Below are 24,449 nucleotides of genomic sequence, written 5' to 3'. Positions count from 1 at the left end.
ATAGTGTCAATTGCTGAACTGTAGTCTAAGACAGCATTCTCACATAAGCATACTTTATACTTTATACTTTATTGTCGCCAAACAATTGATACTAGAACGTACAATCATCTGCGGTTGTACTGCTAACGGTATATGATTCTGCGCTTCCTGCTCCCGCGATTACAAATCGATAGCAAATATTAAAAATTTAAACTATAATTCATAAATAGAAAATAGAAAAATGGCAAGTAAGGTAGTGCAAAAAAACCGAGAGCCAGGTCCGGATATTTGGAGGGTACAGCCCAGATCCTTCTTTTCCAGATGTGTAAGGATGGTGTGTAGAGCTGTGGCTATTGTGTCATCTGTTGATCACAGGCAAATGCTATGAGCATAGGAAGCATAATAGACAATCCTCAGAAGGTAGTTTATTTAAAAAAAATAACAAGAGCGTAAACACTGTGCAGATCAGGTGCAATTTTGTGAAGAGAGAAATAGTGTTAACGGTTCATGTCCTTTCATTAGAATCTTTTACAGTGCTATTTCTGCAGACTAGCAGGGTTAATATCACCTCCGCTTCACCTTGTCAAAGCCAGGCAGGAAATTGAAACCACAGGTAAACATTATACCTGGCTGGGCAGAACTAAGGCCAAACCTGGTAAGACCTGGTAAGCTACAGAAGATGGGCATTGTTAAAGGAAGATGAAAATGGGTTTTGTGGTGATTCAACAATAGAAGTTAAGGGTTGGGCATTTGATATTTGATTAGCCTCGAATTTAAATGGGTAGAAAGAAGAAGATAGTTAAAGTACTCCAGTATAGTCAACTTGAGAGGTTTCTGAAGCAGGATGAGGGTTTCAGCAGCAGGTGAGCTGGGGCAGGATCGCTATCACATTGTTTTATGGAAGTGGCTCTTAGTGTAAATCTATGTGTAACCTAAGTGCATAATCTCGTTGGGTGACTGCGGTTGTACTGCTAACGGTATATTAGAATCAAAAGGATCTCTGGAGACAGCTTATCTACTGATGTCTACTTTAAGCATACTGACTCTCACAGCTATCTGGACTATTCCTCTTCTCACCCTGTCTCTTGCAAAAATGCCATCCCCTTCTCGCAATTCCTCCGTCTCCGCCACATCTGCTCTCAGGATGAGGCTTTTCATTCCAGGACGAGGGAGATGTCCTCCTTTTTTAAAGAAAGGGGCTTCCCTTCCTCCACCATCAACTCTGCTCTCAAACGCATCTCCCCCATTTCACGCACATCTCGTCTCACTCCATCCTCCCGCCACCCCACTAGGAATAGGGTTCCCCTGGTCCTCACTTACCACCCCACCAGCCTCCGGGTCCAACATATTATTCTCCGTAACTTCCGCCACCTCCAACGGGATCCCACCACTAAGCACATCTTTCCTTCTCCACCCCCCCCCCGCCTTTCGCAGGGATCGCTCCCTATGCGACTCCCTTGTCCATTCGTCCCCCCCATCCCTCCCCACTGATCTCCCTCCTGGCACTTATCCGTGTAAGCGGAACAAGTGCTACACTTGCCCTTACACTTCCTCCCTTACCACCATTCAGGGCCCCAAACAGTCCTTCCAGGTGAGGCGACACTTCACCTGTGAGTCGGCTGGGGTGATATACTGCATCCGGTGCTCTCAGTGTGGCCATCTATATATTGGCGAGACCCGACACAGACTGGGAGATTGTTTTGCTGAACACCAATGCTCTGTCCGCCAGGGAAAGTAGGATCTCCCAGGTGCCACACATTTTAATTCCACATCCCATTCCCATTCTGATATGTCTATCCACGGCCTCCTCCACTGTAAAGATGAAGCCACACTCAGGTTGGAGGAAGAACACCTTATATTCCGTCTGGGTAGCCTCCAACCTGATGGCATGAACATTGACTTCTCTAACTTCCGCTAATGCCCAACTTCCCCCTCGTACCCCATCCGTTATTTATTTATATACACACATTCTTTCTCTCTCTCTCCTTTTTCTCCCTCTGTCCCTCTGACTATACCCCTTGCCCATCCTCTGGGTTTTTCCCCCCTCCCCTTTTCCTTCTCCCTAGGCCTCCTGTCCCATGATCCTCTCATATCCCTTTTGCCAATCACCTGTCCAGCTCTTAGCTCCATCCCTTCCCCTCCTGCTTTCTCCTATCATTTCGGATCTCCCCCTTCCCCTCCCACTTTCAAATCTCTTACTAACTCTTCCTTCAGTTAGTCCTGACGAAGGGTCTCGGCCCGAAACGCCGACTGTACCTCTTCCTAGAGATGCTGCCTGGCCTGCTGCGTTCACCAGCAACTTTGATGTGTTTGTTCCTCGTGTCTGCTAACGATATATTAGAATCAAAAGGATGTTTCAAATGTTTTTTTTTAAACAAGGACTGTGGTTAGAATCATAAAATCTCTGCCAAAAACCGCTGTTGTTGCCGCAAACATAAATTATTTAAACAGGGAATTCAATAGCTGTTTGAAAAAGAAGGCATAATAAATAGTATCAGGAGCCAGCAGGGGTATGAAATGAGACTAGGCAGGACCCTTGGAGATAACACTTGATGTACTTGATTGGCTCAAAATGCTCCATGGAGTCAATTTTTTTTTAATGACTTTTGCCTCTGGGACTAATGGTTATTTCATATTGAAATTCGAAGTCTCTGTTCCTCTGGCATTTCAATTGGATGTTTTAGAGACGACACTTAGGGTTGAAGTAAGGGTCTCTGTCCAAAAGAGACAGTCCCAGCATTTCACTGACAGCAAGACTGGGGGATGAGTACAGTCCCAGACTTCCAGACACAATTTCCTGTGCTTTACAAGTCTACAGATCTCTCAAAGTTGGCACGCAAATAGACAGGGTTATTAAGCAGGTGTATGGATATAGGTCTTCATTAGATGGAGTCTGAGCTCATGAGCCACAGGGTAATGTTGCAGCTCCTTAAAACCCTGGTTAGACCACTCTTGGTGTATTGTGTTTAGATCTGGTCACCTCATTGTAGGAAGGATGTGGAAGCTTTAGAGATGGTGCAGTGGAGATTTACCAGGATGCTGCCTGGATTGGAGAGCATGTTTTATGAGGGTAGGGTGAGCAAGCTAGGGTTTTTCTCTTTGGAGTGAAGAAGGATGAGATATGACTTGATAGACATTTACAGGATAACAAGAGGCATGGATGGAGTCGATAGCCAGCGACTTTTACTCAGGCTGGAAATGGCCAATACAAGGGAGCATAATTTTAAGATAATTGGAGAAAAGTATAGGGAGGGATGTCAAAGGTAAGTTTTTTACACAGAGAGCGGTGGGTGTGTGGAGCGGCCTGCCAGGGGTGGTGGTAAAGGCAGATACATTAGGGACATCTATGAAATAGATGATAGAAATATTGAAGGCTATGTAGAAGGCAAGGGTTAGATTGATCTGAGAGTAGGTTACAAGGTCAGCACAATACCATGGGTCAAGAGACCTGTATGCTGCTTTGGTGTTCAATATTCTATGGTCTATGATAGGGATGCCAAAAGAAACTTCTAACTGTTCAACATCACCCCACCATGCCACATATCTTACTTTGATCAGGTTTAATCGTCGTTATACTCACATTATAATGAGGAGTGTATTGAGAACCAGGCAGAAACAGGCACCTCATAGAAAATTTTCCAGCAACATCACGGAAAATGATCTCCCCTGTACCTAACTGTTAGAAGATCTTGAGGTGACAAGACGAAATTTTAAAAAAGCATGCATCAAGCATACTCACTGCCTGAAGTGGGGGAGTGATGGCAGACTCAATCGTAAAAGATCGTCTCTGCTTCAGCAGCTCGGGGAAAGTATGTGAGGAGTTTGCAGCTTTCTCCCTGTCGGCCTATGTTTTCCCAGGCCAAAGATCAACACATTGTTAAGTGAGCCTATAAATTGCTCCAGTGTGGTTGGGATGGGGCAGAAGAATTGCGGGGAGGGGCTGACAGGAATGGGGAGGAACTATACAGAATGTGTGGAGAGGTGTTTAATAGTCAGCATACACATGATTGGCCAAAAGGACCAGCTTCTGTGCTGCATGATCCTACAACTCAATGACCATGACTTGGAAATAAATTACACGGTCGTGTGGAGAAGCAGGAGAGTTTTTTTTTATTAATTAATATTTCAGGATGAGTGCGTCCTTGAGAATGCCTGCTCTTGTTGCCCGTCATCAGTTGCCCATGAGAATGTTGTCGTGACACGACTTCTTAAATCACCACAATCCTCCTGGTCCAGTCGCTCTCACAGTACTGTTGAGGAGGGATTTCTCGGACTTAAACATGGAGAAGAGTAGGAATCTGGAAGCTCCTTCTTCAGGAGCAACAAACACCTGCTGGAGGAACTCAGCATCTATGCCGGAAGGGAATGGAACTGTCAACACTTCAGATCAAAACCCCACATTAGGACAGCTCAGAATGTTTCCAAGCTAGGACTGAGTTGTCAAGTTCCTTTGCCTTCTTGGTGAGAGAGATCACGGGTGGGCAGGAGTTAAGGGAGATGTCCATTTTGTAGATAATATAGGGCCAGCTCAACAACTCCTTCAAAGGGCCACCTATACCATGAAGGTCCAAATGTTCGGCTTCTGTAATATTCTGGAATTCTATGATAAAGGGACCATGAAAGGAGATGTTGCTACTCTGAGCCACATGGGGAAATTCAAGGTCCCAAGTGCCTCCCTCTCAGTTACCTGCTTATTGAAGAGGTCTACCTGCAGTGATGGTTGCTGGTTACTAAGTTCCTTGGCCTGCCTGCTGGACAATTGAATAATGGAATGTAGATAAAGCGTAAGCAGAATACGAGCTGCTGCTCTTCTAGTTTTTGTTTGACCTCACCCTGGCAGTGGAGGAGGCAGAGGACAGACAGGTCAGTGAGGAAAAGGGAAGAGAATTAAAATGGCCTCCAACCAGGAAGTTCCAGTTCGCCATTGCAGCCGGAACACAGGAGCTTGGCAGAGCAATCACCTAATCCGCACTTGGCCCCTCAAGACCACCAAAAGCAGTAAGTGAAGTTGGAGGAGACACACTGTTACAGTTGAAAGGGGAGGTGCTGAGGGAAGGATGAGATTAGATTAGCTTTATTTGTCACATGTACATTGAAACATTAAAACATACAGTGAAATGCATCGTTTGCATCAACGACCAACTCAGTCCAAAAATGAACTGGGAGCAAGTGTCACCCTGCTTCTGGTGCCAATAAAGCACGTCCACAATTTAAGTTACATCCTTGGAATGTGGGAGGGAACTGGAGCACCCTGATAAAACCCACATGGTCAGAACGGGCTGGGAGGGGAAAGATGTGACAGGTGGCGGGATCTTTTTGTAGCTGGTAGGAACATTGAGGAATGTGTAGTGGATGTGGAGGCTGGTGGGGTGAATGGTAAAGACCAAGGGAACTCTACCCCTGTTTCGTCTCTGGGGAGGCAAGATGAGAGTGGAATTATGGGTAATGAAGATGGGGGGTGAGGGTTTGTAATAACTGTCACTGAATGATTTGTCTCCTGAGCTGGGAACTGAAAGAGAAGAAAGGAGAGAGAGATGTCATAAATAGTCCAAATGTCAGGATACCTACATCAGACTGTTGTTTATCAATACAAGTACCTATGTCAGGGTGCTGTTTATTGACTGTAGCTCTGCATTTAACACCTGATCGAAAAGTTACAGATCTACACCTCCCTCCACAACTGGATCTTCCACTTCCTAACTGGAAGACCACAATCTGTACAGATTGGAAATAACATCTCCACCTCAGTGACCATCAACACTGGGATGTGTGCATAGCCCACTGCTCTACGCTCTCTATACCCATGACTGTGTAACTAGGCATATCTCAAGTGCCATCTATAAACTTGCTGATTATACAGCTATTGTTGGCAGAGTCTCAGATGGTGATGAAAGGGCGTACAGGAGTGAAATATACCAGCTAGCTGAATGGTGTCATAGCAAAAACTTTGCACTCATCGTTTGCAAGACCAAAGAGCTGATTGTGGACTTCAGGAAGGGTAGGACAAGGGAACACAGCCAGTCATCACAGAGGGATCGGAAGTGGAGAGAGTGAGCAATTTCAAGTTCCTGGATGTCGATATCTCTGAGGACCTAACCTAGTCCTAACATATTGATACAGCCATAAAAAAGGCAAGGTAATGGCTATATTTCATTGGGACTTTGAGGAGACCTGGTTTGTCACCTGAAACACTCGAAAACTTCTATTGATGTGCTGTGGAGAGCATTCTGACTGGCTGCATCACTGTCTGGCATGGGGGCCGGTGTTGGTGGGCCACTGCGGCGGATCAAAGTAAGTTGCAGAAAATTGTCAAATTAGTCATCTCCATCATGAGTACTAGCCCCTGTAGTATCCAAAGCATCTTCAAAGAGTGGTGCCTTAGGAAGGCGATGTCCATCATTAAGGGCCCCCACCACTCAGGACATGCCCCCTTCTTATTGATACCATCAGGAAGGAGGTACAGAAGCTTGAAGACATACTCAATGATTCAGAAATAGCTCCTTCCCCTCTGCCATCCAATTTCTGAATGGATATTGAACCCATGAATACTACATCACTATTTTTTTATTTCTGTTTTTTGCACTACTGATTTTAACATAACTATTTAATAGATATATACAGTACTTACTGTAATTCAGTTTTTTCCCATATTTATCATGTGTTACGTACCCCGTAACTGGGTTGCCAAACCAGCAGAAATGGATCACTCAGTTGGAGTCTGGATTACTAGAACTAAGAAAGTTTTATTAAAGAAACAAGCAACACAGTAATCGAAAGGATAATAAATGCAACAGTTCAGCAATGATAAACACACATGTGCGCAGAATTAAGATAACAGCATCAATCAAGCTCTATCATTGTCTAGGGGTAAATGACCAATTTCAAAGTGACACAAAGTTCAGTCCAATTTAGTTCAGTTCACAGTAATCGTTGCCATGGCGATGGACAACGTGGGGGGAGGGAGAGAGAGAGAACAAGAACGACTGATCATTCAGAACGGCTTCCACTCACAGACCGGCGATATTGCTCACAAGCAGCTTTCGGGCGGGTCCTTTGTGATGCCACCTGAGGTCACCGACTGTGACCCCTCCTCCAGATGCGGTCAATCCTCTGCAGTGAACCCGGCACCCAAGCGAGGGTGGACACACACCGGGTTCCCGCTGATCGTACCTTTCCACCCTGCGCGTTTAAGGCTGATCCCCCGATCAGCCGTCCAAGAGCTTCCCACCAACTCGTGAGAGGCGCACCGCTTCCAGGGTCTCATTACCTCGAGTGTCGTGTGTGTGTCCTGCCTTAGCGAACCTGTCCCTTTTTATCCCCCTGCTGGGGTATCGCCTGTCCATCACTTCAAACAGTTCAGGGTTCAAAGGGGGAGCTGCTCTAGGCAGCTCTCTCTCCCGTCCCTTCATTACACATCTCCAGATGCTGCTTCATTGTTCCTTATCTCTCCTTCCCCTGAGGACAGGTGGCAGACCAACTGCTGATGCCACTGATGCAAGCCCAGGCCAGCAAACATCTTAATTTATGTGTGTTCTCGTCACACATGTGAAATGAATTTGAGGAGAATTGAAGAATGTAAGTTTATCATAATCATGTAGTGCAGTTTATTGAGAGCAGTGAAAATAGGGAAGTTGATTGAAAGACATCAATCCTGTTCTTTTCATAATCTTTCTTAATATTTGCAAATGAACAACCCACTGACTTCGAAATGACAGGAAACAAAATTAGCATGAAGAAGTTTGGAAACAGTAGTGATTACCTAAGCTTCATTCTTAGTGACTTTTCTCTGCATTTTCATTTTTAAAAATTAAAGCATCTTATTAAGAAGGTATTTTCTTCCTTTTCTCACTTCTCATTGTAAGGTATTCAATTGAGCGATCCACTGATCCTACAAGATCCTTTTATATTGACATCGCCTCAGGAGCTCTAATGACTGCAAAGTCACTGGACCGAGAAGATCTTTCTTGGCATAATATCACAATCCTTGCAATGGAAATGAGTAAGTATCTGCTTGATGTCTGGTTCAGAATCATATGCTCTTTTCATTGCTGACATTCTGTTTAATTAAGTTGAACTTGCCAAATGGCAAGCAAGCCAATAAGGACAGATGGGGCAAAAAATGTATGAGAGTAGGTGAATTCTCAAGGAGACCTTCAAGTATTATCTCAGATTCAGATTCCAATTTATTTACCACATGAACATGGAAACACACAGTGAAATGTGCCGTTTGTGTTAACAACAAACATACCTAAGGATGATTTGTGGGAGTTTGCACGTGTCGCCACACATTCCAACATCAACGTAACATGCCCACAATGCACAGCAGAGCATCACAAGACACTGCAAGCAACAAAGCAACAGCAAGAAAACAACTTGCTTTCCTCCCTTGCACCCACCCACATGTACAATCTCTAGGCTTCGGGCTTCGGGCTTTGGGCTTTGACTTCCAGATTTCCAATTGACCTTCAGGCTTCAATCTTCGGTAAAGAACCAAACTCCAGGCACGCCACCTTACCGGCCCTCAGGCCTCCTCATCCCTCTTCTCGCACAGACATCCAATCCTGGGAGCCACTGACCTGGGAGAGCCTGACGGATGTCCTTCATCACCCGTCCATGTCACTGGAGCAGAGATGCCCACATCACTAGCCTTCAAGTGCTGAGCAAAGGCCCAGACTGTGGATAACTTCATCACCAGGACTTTGAATGTCGAGCAGAACCAGAAACCTGTCTTCCAGCTCCCTTGCTTCCCTGTCCCTTCTGTGCCCCAGAACCATCCCTACAAGCTTAAAAAAAAACAACAATCTTGACGTTCATGGAGTGTGAACATTGCTGATACATTATTGTTCGGTTAGAAACATTCTTGAATTGAGTGACTTGTTGACCAATTTTCGAGGGCAGTTTGAAGTCCGCCACATTGCTCAGCATCCAGAGTCAAGCGTCAAGCAGACCAAGCTGGGACTGCAGATTTCCATCCCTAAGAATGTGAATAAACCAAATGGGTTTTTGCAATGACCTGCAAGTTTTGTAATCATTATTGCTGTATTTTTTTAAATTCCAGATATAATTCATTGAATAAATTTAATTTCTCTAGGGACCGTGATATGATTTGAACTTCCCTCAATGGGTCATTCAGTCAATGCCACTAGTTTACTAATCCAGTTAATTAACTCCCTTTCTATTATAGCACAGAATTTGCAATAATTAACAATTATTCAATTTCATAAGTAAGGCACGGGTATGGATAGAGAGTTTTTGATTGACAGTTTGCAATCTGGCTGTGTTGAAATTAAAAGCCTGTGTACTTACAGTGTAATGTGCCTCTTGGGGGGGTACATTATATCCTTTTTAATGATCTTGTAAATTTCATGGATTTTCACAACATGGAAACAGTGCCCTCAGCCCACGAAATCTTCACCGATCATTAAGCACCCGTTTGTATTAATCCCAAATTATAATCTCCCCCTTTCCCATCAATTCCTGCCCTCCCCCCACCAGATTCCACCACTCACCTACACACTACAGATAATTTACAGAAGTCAGTTAACCCACCAACCAGGAGGAAACAGTAGCACCCAAAGGAAACCCAGAGAGTAGCAGGGAGAATATGCAAACGCCACAAAGACAGCTCCAACATCCAGTGCTGAATTAGATTACTGAAACTGGGAGGTAGCAGGGCTACGAGCAACACACAGAATGCTGGAGGAACTCAGCAGGTCAGGTAGCATCTATGGAAATGAATAAACAGTCAGCATTCTGGGCCGAGACCTTTCTACTATCTGTGTCACTGCACTATTCACGATGGTGTGAATCTACCACTACCACTTACTCAAACCTACTCTGTAAAAGCAACTGCAACGTTGAGAGCCTTCTCCATTAAGAATTTAGTGCAGATATTCCAATTGTTTACTTAGAGATACAACATGGCAACAGGCTCTTCCGGCCCAGCCAGCCTGTACCACCCCATGTGATCAATTAACCTACTAACCCATGTGTCTTCGCAATGTGGGAGGAAACCAGAGCACCAAGAGGAAACCCTTGCAGTCATGGGGAGAACATACCATACAAACTCCTTACAAGCAGCCATTTTGTTGTCAGTGATTAAGTGCCTTTCAAAAGCCTACACCAAACCTGTAACCTTCTCAGGGAGATTCCTGAACTGTCCATGAAGCCATGAACACTACCTCACTGTTCCTTTTTTACACTATTTATTTTGGTTTTTATTGTAACTGATAGTATTTTTTACTTTACTATCGTATGTGGTGCACTATACTGCTGCGGCAAAATATCAAACTTCAGTGATGATAAACCTGATTCTGATTCTGATGTGAATTTCAGCTATGCTCAAAGTAGGCATGGTGTAATGTTCTCTGGAAACATTTGTTTATATGAAATCATTCACTGAAAGAATTATTCTCCCATATGTGTATTATAATTTCCTGAGATGAATATCAATAAAGTAAAAGGTTTTTAATTTTTTTATTAATTATTTATAGTTATATACTTTAATCATTTGCATATGTCCCAATCTATACTTTACATTCTGCATAAAGTTTTAATATTCTTTGAATATTGAGGCTTTTTGCTTCCTAGTTTGCTGAATGTGAGGGTTCTTTAATGTGATCGGTCGTTGAGCCAGTTTGATAATGTCACTCTGCAGGGATGCTATTCAATGGACATCTGACAGAAGAATTAAAACAGGGGAAGCTCTCTTTATAGGAAAACTCTCTTCATTGGCTTTTAGTGCAAGTGATAATAAGGTCAAGATCACAAATGTAACCCCAGTGGAAAATTTTCTGTTTTAGAAACAATATGGTGAAATTTATAAAATAGTGTTCTGGCACACAGCTATGCACAGGTTTTGAGACTAGCACATTGCAGGTTATGCAATAGAAATCAGTAAGCCTTGCACTGGGAAAATTGATTCCTAAAATGTCCCCTTTAAGTGCTTCTGAAGCTGAAGGCTTCATTCCACAGCAAAAGCAATAGTTTTCTCTTGTTCCTTGTTACATAATATGTAAAACACAATGGTTCAATAAGCAAATGATCAAGCAGTATTTTGTAACTTCGGAGGACCAAGTCCTCATGTGCTTATCTCTGTTACGTGTAGAAAAGGTTCTTATTACCAGCACATAACAGGAATGGTCCAAGAACATCACCTCGCAATTTTGGTCTCTTTTTACACTACGTATTTATTTTTTATATATTTCTTCTTGTAGCTTACAATATTTTTAATGTATTCACTGCACTGTTGCCTCAAAACAGCAAATTTCATGACATCTGTCAGTGATTATAAACCTGATTCTCTGATTCAACTGCATGCTGAGGCCAGGCATGACCGTGCGCAGAGAATCCTGATTAGCATCTGTGTGGGTTTCCAATGCCTGCATGGAGAGCCAAGAGCATAATATTGAAATTATTTTGATCCCTGAGACAAGTTATTTGACCTGCTATACTTTAAAGACAAGATTGCAATTGGACAGCAGAAATACTTTGAAGCCAGAAGGTAGTGGATTCGATTCCAGCACTGAAGGCTTGAGCCTAGATTTAAGGCCTTCAATGCCAGGAAGATGTTATTGTTTAGAATAAATGTTAAAGATTTTAAATGACATCTGAGTTTGCAGAGGCAAAATTCTGGGCTCACAGGGATTGAACAGAAGTGTCTGCAAAGTGATTACTATATTTGGTCAACGCAGACGGGAATTAAACTCATCTGCTCTGGAGATTTCCTATCCAGTGCCACCAATCTCATGATTCCCTTGCCCTGCACTGATCTTTTCTACCTCCTACCCAGGATCCAGAAACCCAATTGTCTGGGTCCTTCTCCAGCCATACTGAGCTCGTGACTGCATACCTTGACTCCATTTTATCCCATTTGGTTCAATGCCTCCCGCCTGTATCCGCAACACTTCACACACTCTTAATCTCAACAACTTTCAACTCCCTGGCCCTGATTGCCTCATTTTCACCATGGATGTCTGGTCTCTATACACCAATATCCCCCATCAAGGAGGCACTATAGCTCTCCACTTCTTTCTCAAAAAGAGACCTGACCGGTTCCCTTCCACCACCATCCTGCTCAGTATGGCAGAACTAGTCCTCACCTTCAACAATTTCTCTTTCAGCTTCTCCCACTTTCTCCAAACTCTAGGTGGAGCCATGGACACCTGCATGGGTGGCAGCAATGTCTGGTTTTTTGTTTGCTACGTGGAATAGACCATGTCCCAAGCCATCCCTGGTAATGTGCCCCAACTGTTCCTTCATTACATTGATGACTGTATTGGTGCTGCTTCATGCACCCATGCTAAGCTCCGCAATTTCATCAACTTTACCACCAACTTCCACCCTACCCTTAAATTCACTTGGTCCATTTCTGATACCTCTCTCCCCTTTATTAATCTTTCTGTCTCCATCTCTGGAGAAAAACTGTCTACCTATATCTATTATAAACCTACAGATTCCCATGGCCATCTTGACTATAACTCTTCCCACGCTGTCTCCTGTAAAAATGCCATTCCCTTTTCTCAGTTCCTTCATCTTCTCTGCATCTGATCCCAGGATAAGGCTTTCCTTTTCACTCCTTCTTGACAGAATGGTGTTTCCCTTCCTCCACTGCAGAAGCTGCCCTTACCTGCATCTCCTCCATTTCATGGACATTTGCACGCAGCCCATCTTCCTGCCACCTCAACAGAGATAGAGTTCCTCTTGTCCTCCAATACATCCTATGAGCCTTTGTATCCAACACACCATGCTCCACAACTTCTGCCAACATCAATGGAACCCTACCACCAAACACACCTTTCCCACCCCCTCACTCTCTACTTTCCGCAGGTGGGTAAATTGTTGGAAAGAATTCTTAGAGATGGTATATATAATTATTTGGATAGACAGGGTCTGATTAGGAACAGTCAACATGGATCTGTGTGTGGAAGGTCATGTTTGACAAATCTTATTGAATTTTTTGATGAGGTTACTAAGAAAGTTGACGAGGGTAAAGCAGTGGATGTTGTCTATATGGACTTCAGTAAGGCCTTTGACAAGGTTCCACACGGAAGGTTAGTTAGGAAGGTTCAATCGTTAGGCATTAATATGGAAGTAGTAAAATGGATTCAGCAGTGGCTAGATGGGAGACGCCAGAGAGTAGTGGTGGATAACTGTGTGTCAGATTGGAGGACAGTGTGTAGCGGTGTACCTCAGGGATCTGTACTGGTCCAATGTTGTTTGTCATATATATTAGTGATCTGGATGATGGGGTGGTAAATTGGATTAGTAAGTATGCAGATGATACTAAGTTAGGAGGTGTTGTGGATGATGAGGTAGGTTTTCAAAGCTTGCAGAGAGATTTAGGACAGTTAGAAGAGTGGGCTAAAAGATGGCAGATGGAGTTTAATGCTGAAAAATGTGAGGTGCTACATTTTGGTAGGACTAATCAAAATAGGACATACATGGTAAATGGTAGGGCATTGAAGAATGCTGTAGAACAGAGGGATCTAGGAATAATGGTGCATAGTTCCCTGAAGGTGGAATCTCATGTGGATAGGGTGGTGAAGAAAGCTTTTGGTATGCTGGCCTTTATTAATCAGAGCATTGAGTATAGGAGTTGGGATGTAATGTTGAAATTGTACAAGGCATTGGTAAGGTCAAATTTGGAGTATTGTGTACAGTTCTGGTCACTGAATTATAGGAAAGATGTCAATAAAATTGAGATAGTACAGAGGAAGTTTACTAAAATGTTGCCTGGGTTTCATCTTCTAAGTTACAGAGAAAGGTTGAACAAGTTAGGTCTTTATTCTTTGGAGCGTAGAACATTGAGGGGGGACTTGATAGCGGTGTTTAAAATTATGAGGGAGATTGATAGAGTTGACGTGGATAGTCTTTTTCCATTGAGAGTGGGGAAGATTCAAACAAGAGGACATGAGTTGAGAGTTAAAGGACAAAAGTTTAGGGTAACATGAGGGGGAACTTCTTCACTCAGAGAGTGGTAGCTGTGTGGAACGAGCTTCCAGCAGAAGTGGTTGAGGCAGGTTTGATGTTGTCGTTTAAAGTTAAATTGGATAGATATATGGACACGAAAGGAATGGAGGGTTATGGGCTGAGTACAGCTCGGTGGGACTAGGTGAGAGTAAGAGTTCAGCACGGACTAGAAGGGCCAAGATGGCCTGTTTCCGTGCTGTAATTGTTATATGGTTATATGGATCACTCCCTTCATAATTCCCTTGTCCATTCATCCCGCCTGGCACTTATCCCTGCAAGCGGCAGAAGTGCTACACCTGCCCATTCACCTCCATCCAGGGCCACAAACAGTCTTTTCAGGTAAGTAGATTTCACCTGTGAACCTGCTGGGGTCTACTACTGTATCCGGTACTCTCGATGTGGCCTTCTCTGCATTGGTGAGATCCAACGTTGATTGAGGTACTGCTTTGTCGAGCACTTCCAATTCATTGGCAAAACTATGGCGAACCATTTTAATTCTTATCCCCATTCCCATTCTGACATGTCAGACCATGACCTCCTCTTCTGCCATGATGAGATCACCCTCGGGTTGGAGTTGTAATACTTCTTATTCCATCCAGGTAGCCTCCAGCCTGATGGCAGCAACATTGATTTCTCCATCTTTCAGCATTTTTCCCACATCCCCTTCGCCTTTCTTCAATTCCCCGCCCTGGCCTCTTTAGATAGCAGTTACCATGACACTATTACAGCTTGGGGTGTCGGAGTGTGTAGTTCAGTTCTGGTGCTGTCTGTAAGGAGTTTGTATGTTCTCCCCATGACTGCATGGGTTTCCTTCGGGTGCTGTGGCTTCCTCCCAAAGTCGTACCGGTCAGTAAGTTATTTGCTCATTATAAATTGTTCAATGATTAGGCTAGGGTTAACTAGGTGGGCTGCTGGGCCACGGTGCTCAAAGGGCAGGAAGGGACTAATCCTCACTGTTTTTCTAAATTACCTCTTCTCACCTGCCTGTCACCTCTCCCTAGTGCCCATCCTCTCTCCCCTTCTCCCATGGTGCACTCTCCTCTCCAGCCTTTTCCACCCATCATCCTCAGCTTCATTCTTCATCCTCCCCACCCCAGCCAGCTGGCTTCACCTAACACCTTCTAGCTTGTCCTCCTTCCCCTCCCCAACCTTACTATTCTGCCATCTTTCCCCTTTCCTTTCCTGTTCTGATGAAGGGTCTCGGCCTGAAACGTTATCGGTCTATTCATTTCCATAGATACTGCCTGACCGTCTGAGTTCCTCCAGCATTTTGTATGTGTTGCTCTGGATTTTCAGCATCTGCAGAATCTGTTCTGTTTATGAATCATGATCAGTTTTGTGAACTTAGTTAAATATTCCATTTGGATTCCCACTTGTAAAAGTTCGTTTCCTTTCAGAGAATCCCACACAAATTGGAAGTGTTTCAGTCTCAATTAAAGTCCTTGACATCAATGACAATCCACCAGAGTTTGTCAGGGATCATGAAGCCTACATCTGTGAAAATACCAAACCTGGACAGGTAAGCAAGGGGAAGGGTGTGTTTCTTACATATTCACAAACTTATAATTTGAATTATGCAACAGAGCTTATAAAACTGACGACAGGACTTTCTCACAAGGCAACATAATGAGGAGAGGTGGTTTGCAGATTTTGTATGCAGGATTAATTTTTTAAACTTCGTTTCTGGTACATAGAGCCTTTTCTCCCAGGAGCCCATACCTGGAAACTACACATTCACAAAGCAGTTCTGTCCTTGAACAGAGAGTTGTTGGCTGAGAGCCTTTAGCTAATGATTGGTGATTCTGTTGAATTCATTGCCACAGTCAACAGTGGAGGCAAAGTCACTGGATATATTTAAGTAGATAGATAGATATACTTTATTGATCCCGAGGGAAATTGGGTTTCGTTACAGCCGCACCAACCAAGAATAGAGCATAAATATAACAATACAAAAACCACAAACAATCAAACAACAAAATGCAAACTATGCCAGATGGAAAATAAGTCCAGGATCATTCTGTTGGCTCAGGGTGTCTGACCCTCCATGGGAGGAGCTGCAAGTTCAATGGCCACAGGCAGGAACGACCTCCTGTGCCACCCAGTGTTGTATCTCGGCGTAATATGGCCGAAGTGAGTTTGATAAGTTCTTGATTAGTAAGTGTGTCAAAGGTTATGGGGAGAAGGCAGGAGAATGGGGTTCAAGTCAAGTCAAGTCACTTATTATTGTCATCTCGACCATAACTGCTGGTACAGTACACAATAAAAATGAGACGACGTTTTTCAGGACCATGGTGCTACATGAACAATACAAGAACTACACTGAACTACGTAAAACAACACAAAACTACACTGGACTACAGACCTACCCAGGACTGCATAAAGTGCACAAAACAGTGCAGGCATTACAATAAATAATAAACAAGACAATAGGCACAGTAGAGAGCAGTAGGTTGGTGTCAGTCCAGGCTCTGGGTATTGAAGAGTCTGATGGCTTGGGAGAAGAAACTGTTACATAGTCTGGTCGTGAGAGCCCAAATACTTCGGAGTCTTTTGCCAGATGGCAAGAGGGAGAAGAGTTTGTATGAGGGGTGTGTGGGGTCCTTCATAATGCTGTTTGCTTTACGGAAGCAGCGTGTGGTGTAAATGTCTGTAATGGTGGGAAGAGAGACCCCGATGATCTTCACAGCTGACCTCACTATCTGCTGCAGGGTCTTGTGATCCGAGATGGTGCAATTTCTGAACCAGGCCGTGATGCAGTTGCTCAGGATGCTCTCAATACAACCTCTGTAGAATGTGGTGAGGATCGGGGGTGGGAGATGGACTTTTCTCAGCCTTCACAGAAAGTAGAGATGCTGCTGGGCTTTCTTTGCTATGGAGCTGGTGTTGAGGGACCAGGCGAGATTCTCTGCCAAGTGAACACCAAGAAATTTGAGAGGAATAATAAATCAGCCATAATTGAATGATAGAACAAAGTCAATGGACTAAATAGCCTAGTTCTGTTACTATTCTTATGGTCGTATAGCTGAGTGTTCACTATTTTCAAGTGTTGCATGTGACAGAGCTCCAATCACAATATCTTTTATAACTCAATCCCTGGATAAGACCCAATGTCACATTATCTTGAGTTTTCCTCAGGAAGAGAAAAAAAATGATCGAAGGGGAAAGGGGACTGGAGTGGAATTAATGGGATTGTTGTATGACAGAAGGCTGAGTGGCCTCTATTCATACGGAATCTTATTGTGTTTCAGTGAATCCCTTGATTCCAGCTTCCTCTTTCTTGCAGTTTAAAACTGAAATGCAACATATCTTGATTTAAATAAGAGCAAACATTAAAAACTACAGAGCAGAAATTTGCCCTCAGTGCCAGTAATATTTGAATGCAAAACAATGGGTCATCACATCCACTCACCTCCCTGCTTTAGTTTCTTAAACCTCAAAATGGCTGAATTTACACTGGGGAACATGATCAACATCTGGTACTTATAAGCCCAAAAAGCACTAGTGTCTGAACACTAGTGTATTTCACCTCTGATTTATGTAAAATATGTGTGAACTACTATGGAGGCATGTTGTTATCACAAATCCAATAGATTCTGATACTTATTGGCAGAAGAAATATTTGTTCAGCTCACCTGCTCTGACGGTCAGCTGTTGAGAAATAATTCCAAACCAAATTTTTTAGCATCTTTCACATTTGGTTGGAAGCCACCAAATCAGATGTGGCTCTATGTTTGACAAGCTGCCCAAGGGATTGAGTTTCTCTTCAACAAATATAATGCCTTCTTTATTCCGTTAATGAAATCGAAGGAGTAGGGATCTCACAAGTGTGCTATTGATCTGATAAAATAATCTAATTTCCTGCTTCTTTTGATTAATAGAAAGATTCCTTCCTTTAAGAACAATATGGTTACTTTCTTTGCTTTTCGAAGAAATTCAGAGAGGAATTTGAGACTTGCGTTAATTACATAATCTGGTAAGATACTTAGCTGCACAGAGCAGAAGACTAGAGTCAGTTCAGGAATTTCCTGCACTTGTTGAACCCAATCAACACAACAGTGGGGTTCAGTGCCACCCGATTGGAAAGTGGAAAGTGAGGAACATAAGCCACACGCTATTGGCCAGGCAGCAAGAAAGTGTGGGCATTGGGTCTGTTTAGGTTTAGGCCCAGTTCTAGCTCCATAACTGGTTGGTCAATCAATCCAGCAATCTCTTTCTGTATCTCAGCATGAAGAAGGAAAGCAAGCCAGAAGGACACAACCAGCAGTCATGCTGACACATCCTTGCAAGAAACGCTGCAGAATGCAAACTGGTCATTGGAAAAATGCGGCTGAATAGGGGTACAAATGAAATGGTAGTCCAGAGAATGGAGAAACTAGTAAATGAGTTCTACAACTTGAAATGTCCTGGCCTCCTGATTTTAATATTTCATTACTGGCACTTTATCATAAATTATACAAGAAATAGGAGCAGGAGTAGGCCATCCGGCCCATAGAGCCTGCCCCGCCATTCAATAAGATCATGGCTGATCTGTCCGTAAACTCAGCTCCATCTACCTGCCTTTTCCCCATAACCCTTAATTCCCTTACTAAGTAAAAACTTTTCTAATTGTTTCTTAAATATATTTAGTGAAGAAGCCTCAACTGCTTCCCTGGGCACAGAATTCCACAGATTTACCACTCTCTGGGAAAAACAGTTTCTTCTCATCTCCGTCCTAAGTCTTCTCCCCTGAATCTTGAGGCAATGTTCCCTTAGTTCTAGTCTCACCTACCAATGGAAACAACGTTCCTACTTCTGTCTTATCTATCCCTTTCAAAATTTTATATGTTTCTATAAGATCCCCTCTCAATCTTCTGAACTCCAGAGAGTATAGTCCCAGGCGACTCAATCTCTCCTCATAGGTTAACCCCTTCATCCCTGGAATCAACCTGGTGAACATCCTCTGCACTGCCTCCAAAGCCAATATATCCTTCCCCAAGTGTGGAGACCAGAACTGCACACAGTACTCCAGGTGCGGCCTCACTAGTACCCTGTCTAGTTGTAGCATGATCTCCCTGCTCTTGAATTCAATCCCTCTAGCAATGAAAGCCAACATTCTATTTGCCTTCTTAATAACCTGTTGTACCTGCAAGCCAACTTTTTGCGATTCATGCACAAGCACTCCCAAGTCCCTCTGCACAACAGCATGCTGCAATCTTTCACCATTTAAATAATAATCTGCTCGTCTATTATTCCTCCAAAGTGGATGATCTCGCATTTACCAATGTTGTATTCCAACTGCCAGACCTTGGCCCACTCACTTAACCTATCTATATCCTTCTGCAGACTCTCCACGTCCTCTGTACAATTTGCTTTTCCACTCAGTTTAGTGTCATCAGAAAATTTTGCTACACTACACTCAGTCCCCTCTTCCAAATCATCAATGTAAATGGTAAACAGCTGCGGGCCCAGCACCGACCCCTACGGCACCCCACTCACCACAGACTGCCAACCCGAGAAACACCCATTTATACCAACTCTCTGCCTTCTATCAGTTAACCAATCCACTATCCGTGCCAATACACTTCCTCCAACTCCCTACATCCATATCTTATTTATAAGTCTCTTGTGCGGCACCTTATCGAACGCCTTCTGGAAATTAAAAGCCAAGGTTGCTAAAACCTGGGAATCAAAACCAATTAAGATTAAATATTGAAGTAACATCAAAGATACACATATTTTTGTAATTGCTACACACATTTGGTATTTGATTTGAACACCATAAAGGTTTCCCATTCCACCAGGTAAAATATTCCAATGTGAAAAAGCTTTGGTGCATTGCAAATCTGGACAATGTATGTCTTATCCATAGTTCAGACCTGAGAGAGACAATGCAGTTTTTTTTGTGTTTAAATAAGCATTGTTAGAATGCTTCTGAAAGAAATGCCTAATGCGGGAGTTGTTACAGGAAAAACAGTAGCTAAAGATGGGAAAAATACAATTATTCCTCTCAAAAATTCTCTTCCATTTTTAGAATATTTTTCTTTCAAAGTCCTGAATTTTGAATATAGAAGACGTCAGTATCATCAAAACTTTAAATTGACAATACACTAGGTATTTATAGGTGCACTCTATATATTTAAGGTCATCCAAAATTCTGTTGTCTGGTCCCAGTTCATCCTAAAAAACCCCATTCACCCATCATAAGGCTTCTGGTCTCATTGACACCCATCAGGCAATATCTCAGTGGTAAAGTTCTAGCCCTTGTTTTTTGGACCTTTCCCCACACATAACACCCCCTCCTACCCTTCCCCCTCACACACACTCTTATTTCACTATCTTTGTAAACCTATCCAGTTCTACAACCATTTCTGATCCCTGTATTCTTCCTATTTGGCTTCTTGTTAATGTCCAAGTGTAATCTTTCCGCGACTGGCAGATGTGCCTTTAGCTGCTTAAACCTCCACACTGCAGAATTCCTTCCTTAAACTTCTCAGCCTCTCTGTCTTCCTTTCCTCTTATGGACAGTCCTTAGTGCTTATCCTTGACTAGCCATTTGGCTTATTCCCTCATATGGCTAGGATCAATGTTTTCTTTGATAACATTCCTATCATGTCCCTTGACGTGTTTTTGTTAAAAACACTTTTGATATGGAAGTTGTTGTTAGATGAGCGAGCTTTATAGGCTCTGTAAATGAAATGAAGCAGGTTAATCATATTTCATTTTTGAAATCAGATTTTTATGGAAACAATGCCATTTGATGAGAGACTGCTACTTTTATATGATACTGAGAATAAATGCCCAATGGCAGTGGATTGAGCTGATAGCTGGTTATGAGACACAGTTGGAATATCATTATCTTAGCTTCAAGAAGAATGATATGAAATTCTTTCTTGCAGTGATACCATACTGTCAGTTGCAGTAATAGACACTGTGTTATAGGCTCTGAGACACTCGACCAGCATACATAATTGCTTGGAGTGAATTAAAATCATTCCATTGTGAATAAAACAATATGCACAGAACTAAGCACAAAAATCTTGAAGAGTAATGAGGTGGTTCTGCACTAGGTGAGATGTTATATCAAGGACAATATCTACTCTGTAAGATATCGCAACACTAATTCGAAAAGGAAAGGATTTCTCACCAAAGTCCTGGTCAATGTTAATCCCTTATCGGGTTATGATCACATCAGTGTTTGCGGGAAATGTCTGTGTACATATTGCCACCAAACTGAATTACTACAGCAATTATATTTAGCACTCAATTCAAGAGTGTTTAATGCCATTTCCAGGACACAGGTGTAATGGAGAACAAAATAATTGTTACCCTGGATCTAATGCAGCACAAATAAACACAATAAGATAAAGAACACAATAATAGAAAGCAAAATAAGTATAAATACATAGGATAGCTTATATACATAGACTGTATGTCCATAAAATGAAGCTAGGCACATAAGTGTCTGTACGTAAGGAATTGATAAAATAGTGGTGGGGGGGATGGGTTAGCTGATTGATCTGCTGATGAGCCTTACAGCTTTTGGAAAATAATTGTTTATGAATTTAATTAATTGTGATTTTGGGATGAAGGGGCAAATTAGGGTCATTGTAGTGTAGCAATTAGCACAATTCTATTACAGCTCGGAGCGTCAGAGTTCGGAATTCAATTCAGACCTCATTGGTAAGGAGTATGTACGTTCTCCCCATGGAATGCATGGGTGTTCCCCAGCTGCTCCGGTTTCTTCCTACAATCCAAAGACGTCCCTGTTGTTGGTTAATTGTAAATTGTCCTATAATAAGGCAAGGGTTAAATTGTGGCGGCACGTCTCAAAGGGCTGGGAGGGCCTATTGCACACTTTATCTCAATAAGTAAATAATAAATAAATAAACTTCCTTTTCCTTTAGAGTGAGGTGTCTTATATTGATGCAGGAATGACAAATGAAGATCAGTTTTGGTTTGATTCCTTTCAACAGCTGATTCAAGTGGTCAGTGCCGTGGACCCAGATAACCCTCAAGAGGGTCATCACTTCTACTACAGTCTGGCTCCCGAGGCAGCAAACAATGCGAATTTCACCGTGCGGGACAATAAAGGTAAATCAAGATCCTCTGTCCATTTCATTCATAACATGTCATGGGTTAGCTGTTCAGTGAGTGATGAACGGAGGAGTCATACAAATATACAACATGGAGACTGACCGTGAATGCTGCACTGGCTGTCAAGAACCCATTCAACGCTAATCCTACAATAATCCCATTCTACTCCCTTATATATTCATCAGATTGTACCACCTGTCTATACACTAGAGACAATTTATTGTTGCCTGTGAACCTACCAATGACACATGGTTGGGACGTATAAAGAAACCAGATGACCTGCGGGACACCCATACTGAATTCAGAAATCAGATGTGCAAAGGGACTTGGGAGTCCTAGTGTATGATTCCCTAAAAGTTAACTTGCAGGCTGTTTCAGTACTAAAGAAAGCAAATGCAATGTTAGCATTCATTTCAAGAGGACTGGAATATAAAAGCAAGGATGTTATACTGAGGGTTTATGAGGCATTGGTCAGACTGCACTCGGAGTATTATGAACAGTTTTGGACACCATATCGAAGACAGGATGCGCTGGCATTGGAGATGGTCCTGAGGATGTTCCCAAGTATAATTCTGGAAATGAAAGGGTTAATATATGAGGAGCATTTCACGGCTCTGGACCTGTACTACTTGGAGTTTAGAAGAATGACGGGAGGATCTCATTGAAACCTACTGAATATTGAAAGGCCTGGATAGAGTGAGCATGGGGAGGATGTTTCATATAGTGGGCAAGTTCAGGACCAGAGGGTACAGCCTCAGAATGAAAGGATGTCCCTTTAGGACAGAGATGAGGAGGAATTTCTTCAGCCAAAGCGTGGTGAATCTGTGGAATTAATTGCCGCAGATGACTGTGGAGGCCAAGTCAATGGGTATATTTCACCAGCAACTTTGATAGGTATACTTAAAGTGGAGTTTGATAGGTTCTTGATTAGTGAGAGCTTCATAGGTTACAGGGAGAAGACAAGAGAACGGAGTTGAAGGGCAAAATAAATCAGTCAAGATTGAATGATAAGGTTCAATGGGCTGAATGGCCTAATTCTGCTCTTCTGTCTTATAGTCACAAGGAGAATATGCAAACTCCACACATTCAATGCCAGTGATCAAGAGTGAACCAGATCACTGGAGTTGTAAATCAATGGCTCTTCTAAGTTGTGCCAGTGTCAGCCCAGAGAGAAAAAAAAAATCGGCTGTGCATTGTATCCATTTTTGAAATTCACTTAATGAACAGTAGTTGTAGCTGGTGACACACAGCTCCAGTGACCTGAGTTGAATCCTGACCACAGGTACTGGTTGCGTAGGACCTGCATGTTCTCCTGTGATCCTGTGCATTCCCTCAGATGCCCCCGTTTCCTTCCGCATCCTAAAGACATACTGGAAGGTTAACTAACCTCTATTAGTTACCCTTGGAGTTGGTGGGTGACAGGACAACAGGGATTAGGAGTGGGGGTAAGACGGGGAGAGCCGATGTGCTTGTGAGAGAGAGTAGTCAAGGAAATAAATGGGGGTGTGGGTAAGGTCTGAGGGACAGCTTTGATTCGATGGGCAACATGGCTTCTTTGTAAGCTGTGGGTAAATATATAACCAGCCAGCATCTCTACTTAAGCTAAGCACAAGTTACCAAGCATGAATTTGTATCCAGACACAAGAGGCTTTACAGATGCTGGAAACCTTGGGTAACACAGACAAAATGCCGGAGGGACTCAGCTAGTCAAGCAGGGTGAAAATGGGCATTTGACGTTTCGGGCCAAGTCCCTTCATCAGTGCTGAAACATTGAATGTTTATTTCCCTCCGTAGATGCTGCCTGACTTTCTGAGTTCCTCCAGCACCTTGTGTGTGTGTTACTCATGAACTTCTATCCTTTTGTCACAACCTGAAATGCTGCCTCTGTGCTCCATCTCAAGATACTACCAAACCCATGGGATTTAGCATTTTCCGTTTTTATGACCTTGTTTGTGAAGTTCCTTTTGAAATATTTCTGATATTGTTGTTTCTTTGTCTCTTTTACTTGTTTTAGGAAAGGTGATGGAGACTATTTCTATTCTGTGGGGAATTATGCTTTTCCTTAAATCCTATATGGCATTTCCTCATGATTATCTGTATAGTTAAGACTGGCAATTTAAAGCAGAGTGTTATTCGAGAACTGAAGAGAAATATGAGTTTCTAAAGCATTGGCAGTTTATTTTGAATAAAATGAAGAGTGGGTAGAAGTGACCCAAAGGAAAATATTCAAGTTTTTTGTAGTGCCAAGGAACAAAAGTCATGCGTTCCTTATCACAGTACCGAGCACGCAATGGCATTTAATCACTGTCATCATCATACTGAGTTGGATTTCTCAACCTTCATTGTCAACTGACTTGCAGAATTGTGGCTGTATTTGGAATCGATATCTCACTACTTTTACTGTTACCAGAAGGGACTGGTAATCT

General features: G+C 42.8%; 1 protein-coding gene across 1 annotated transcript in view; it reads left to right on the top strand.

Moving 5' to 3' along the window:
- The window catches only part of LOC134357700 (cadherin-20-like), a 196,663-nt gene that overhangs the window by 159,153 nt on the left and 13,061 nt on the right, over positions 1 to 24,449 (top strand). The window contains exons 8-10 of the mRNA XM_063069324.1: positions 7,842 to 7,978; positions 15,348 to 15,469; positions 21,903 to 22,020. Coding sequence (XP_062925394.1) covers positions 7,842 to 7,978; positions 15,348 to 15,469; positions 21,903 to 22,020 — 377 coding nt within the window. The remainder of the gene's footprint in view (positions 1 to 7,841; positions 7,979 to 15,347; positions 15,470 to 21,902; positions 22,021 to 24,449) is intronic.

This window comes from Mobula hypostoma, chromosome 17 (genome assembly GCF_963921235.1).
Source record: "Mobula hypostoma chromosome 17, sMobHyp1.1, whole genome shotgun sequence".
NCBI classification, from domain to species: domain Eukaryota; kingdom Metazoa; phylum Chordata; class Chondrichthyes; order Myliobatiformes; family Myliobatidae; genus Mobula; species Mobula hypostoma.
This window is presented reverse-complemented; position numbering and strand designations above follow the sequence as displayed.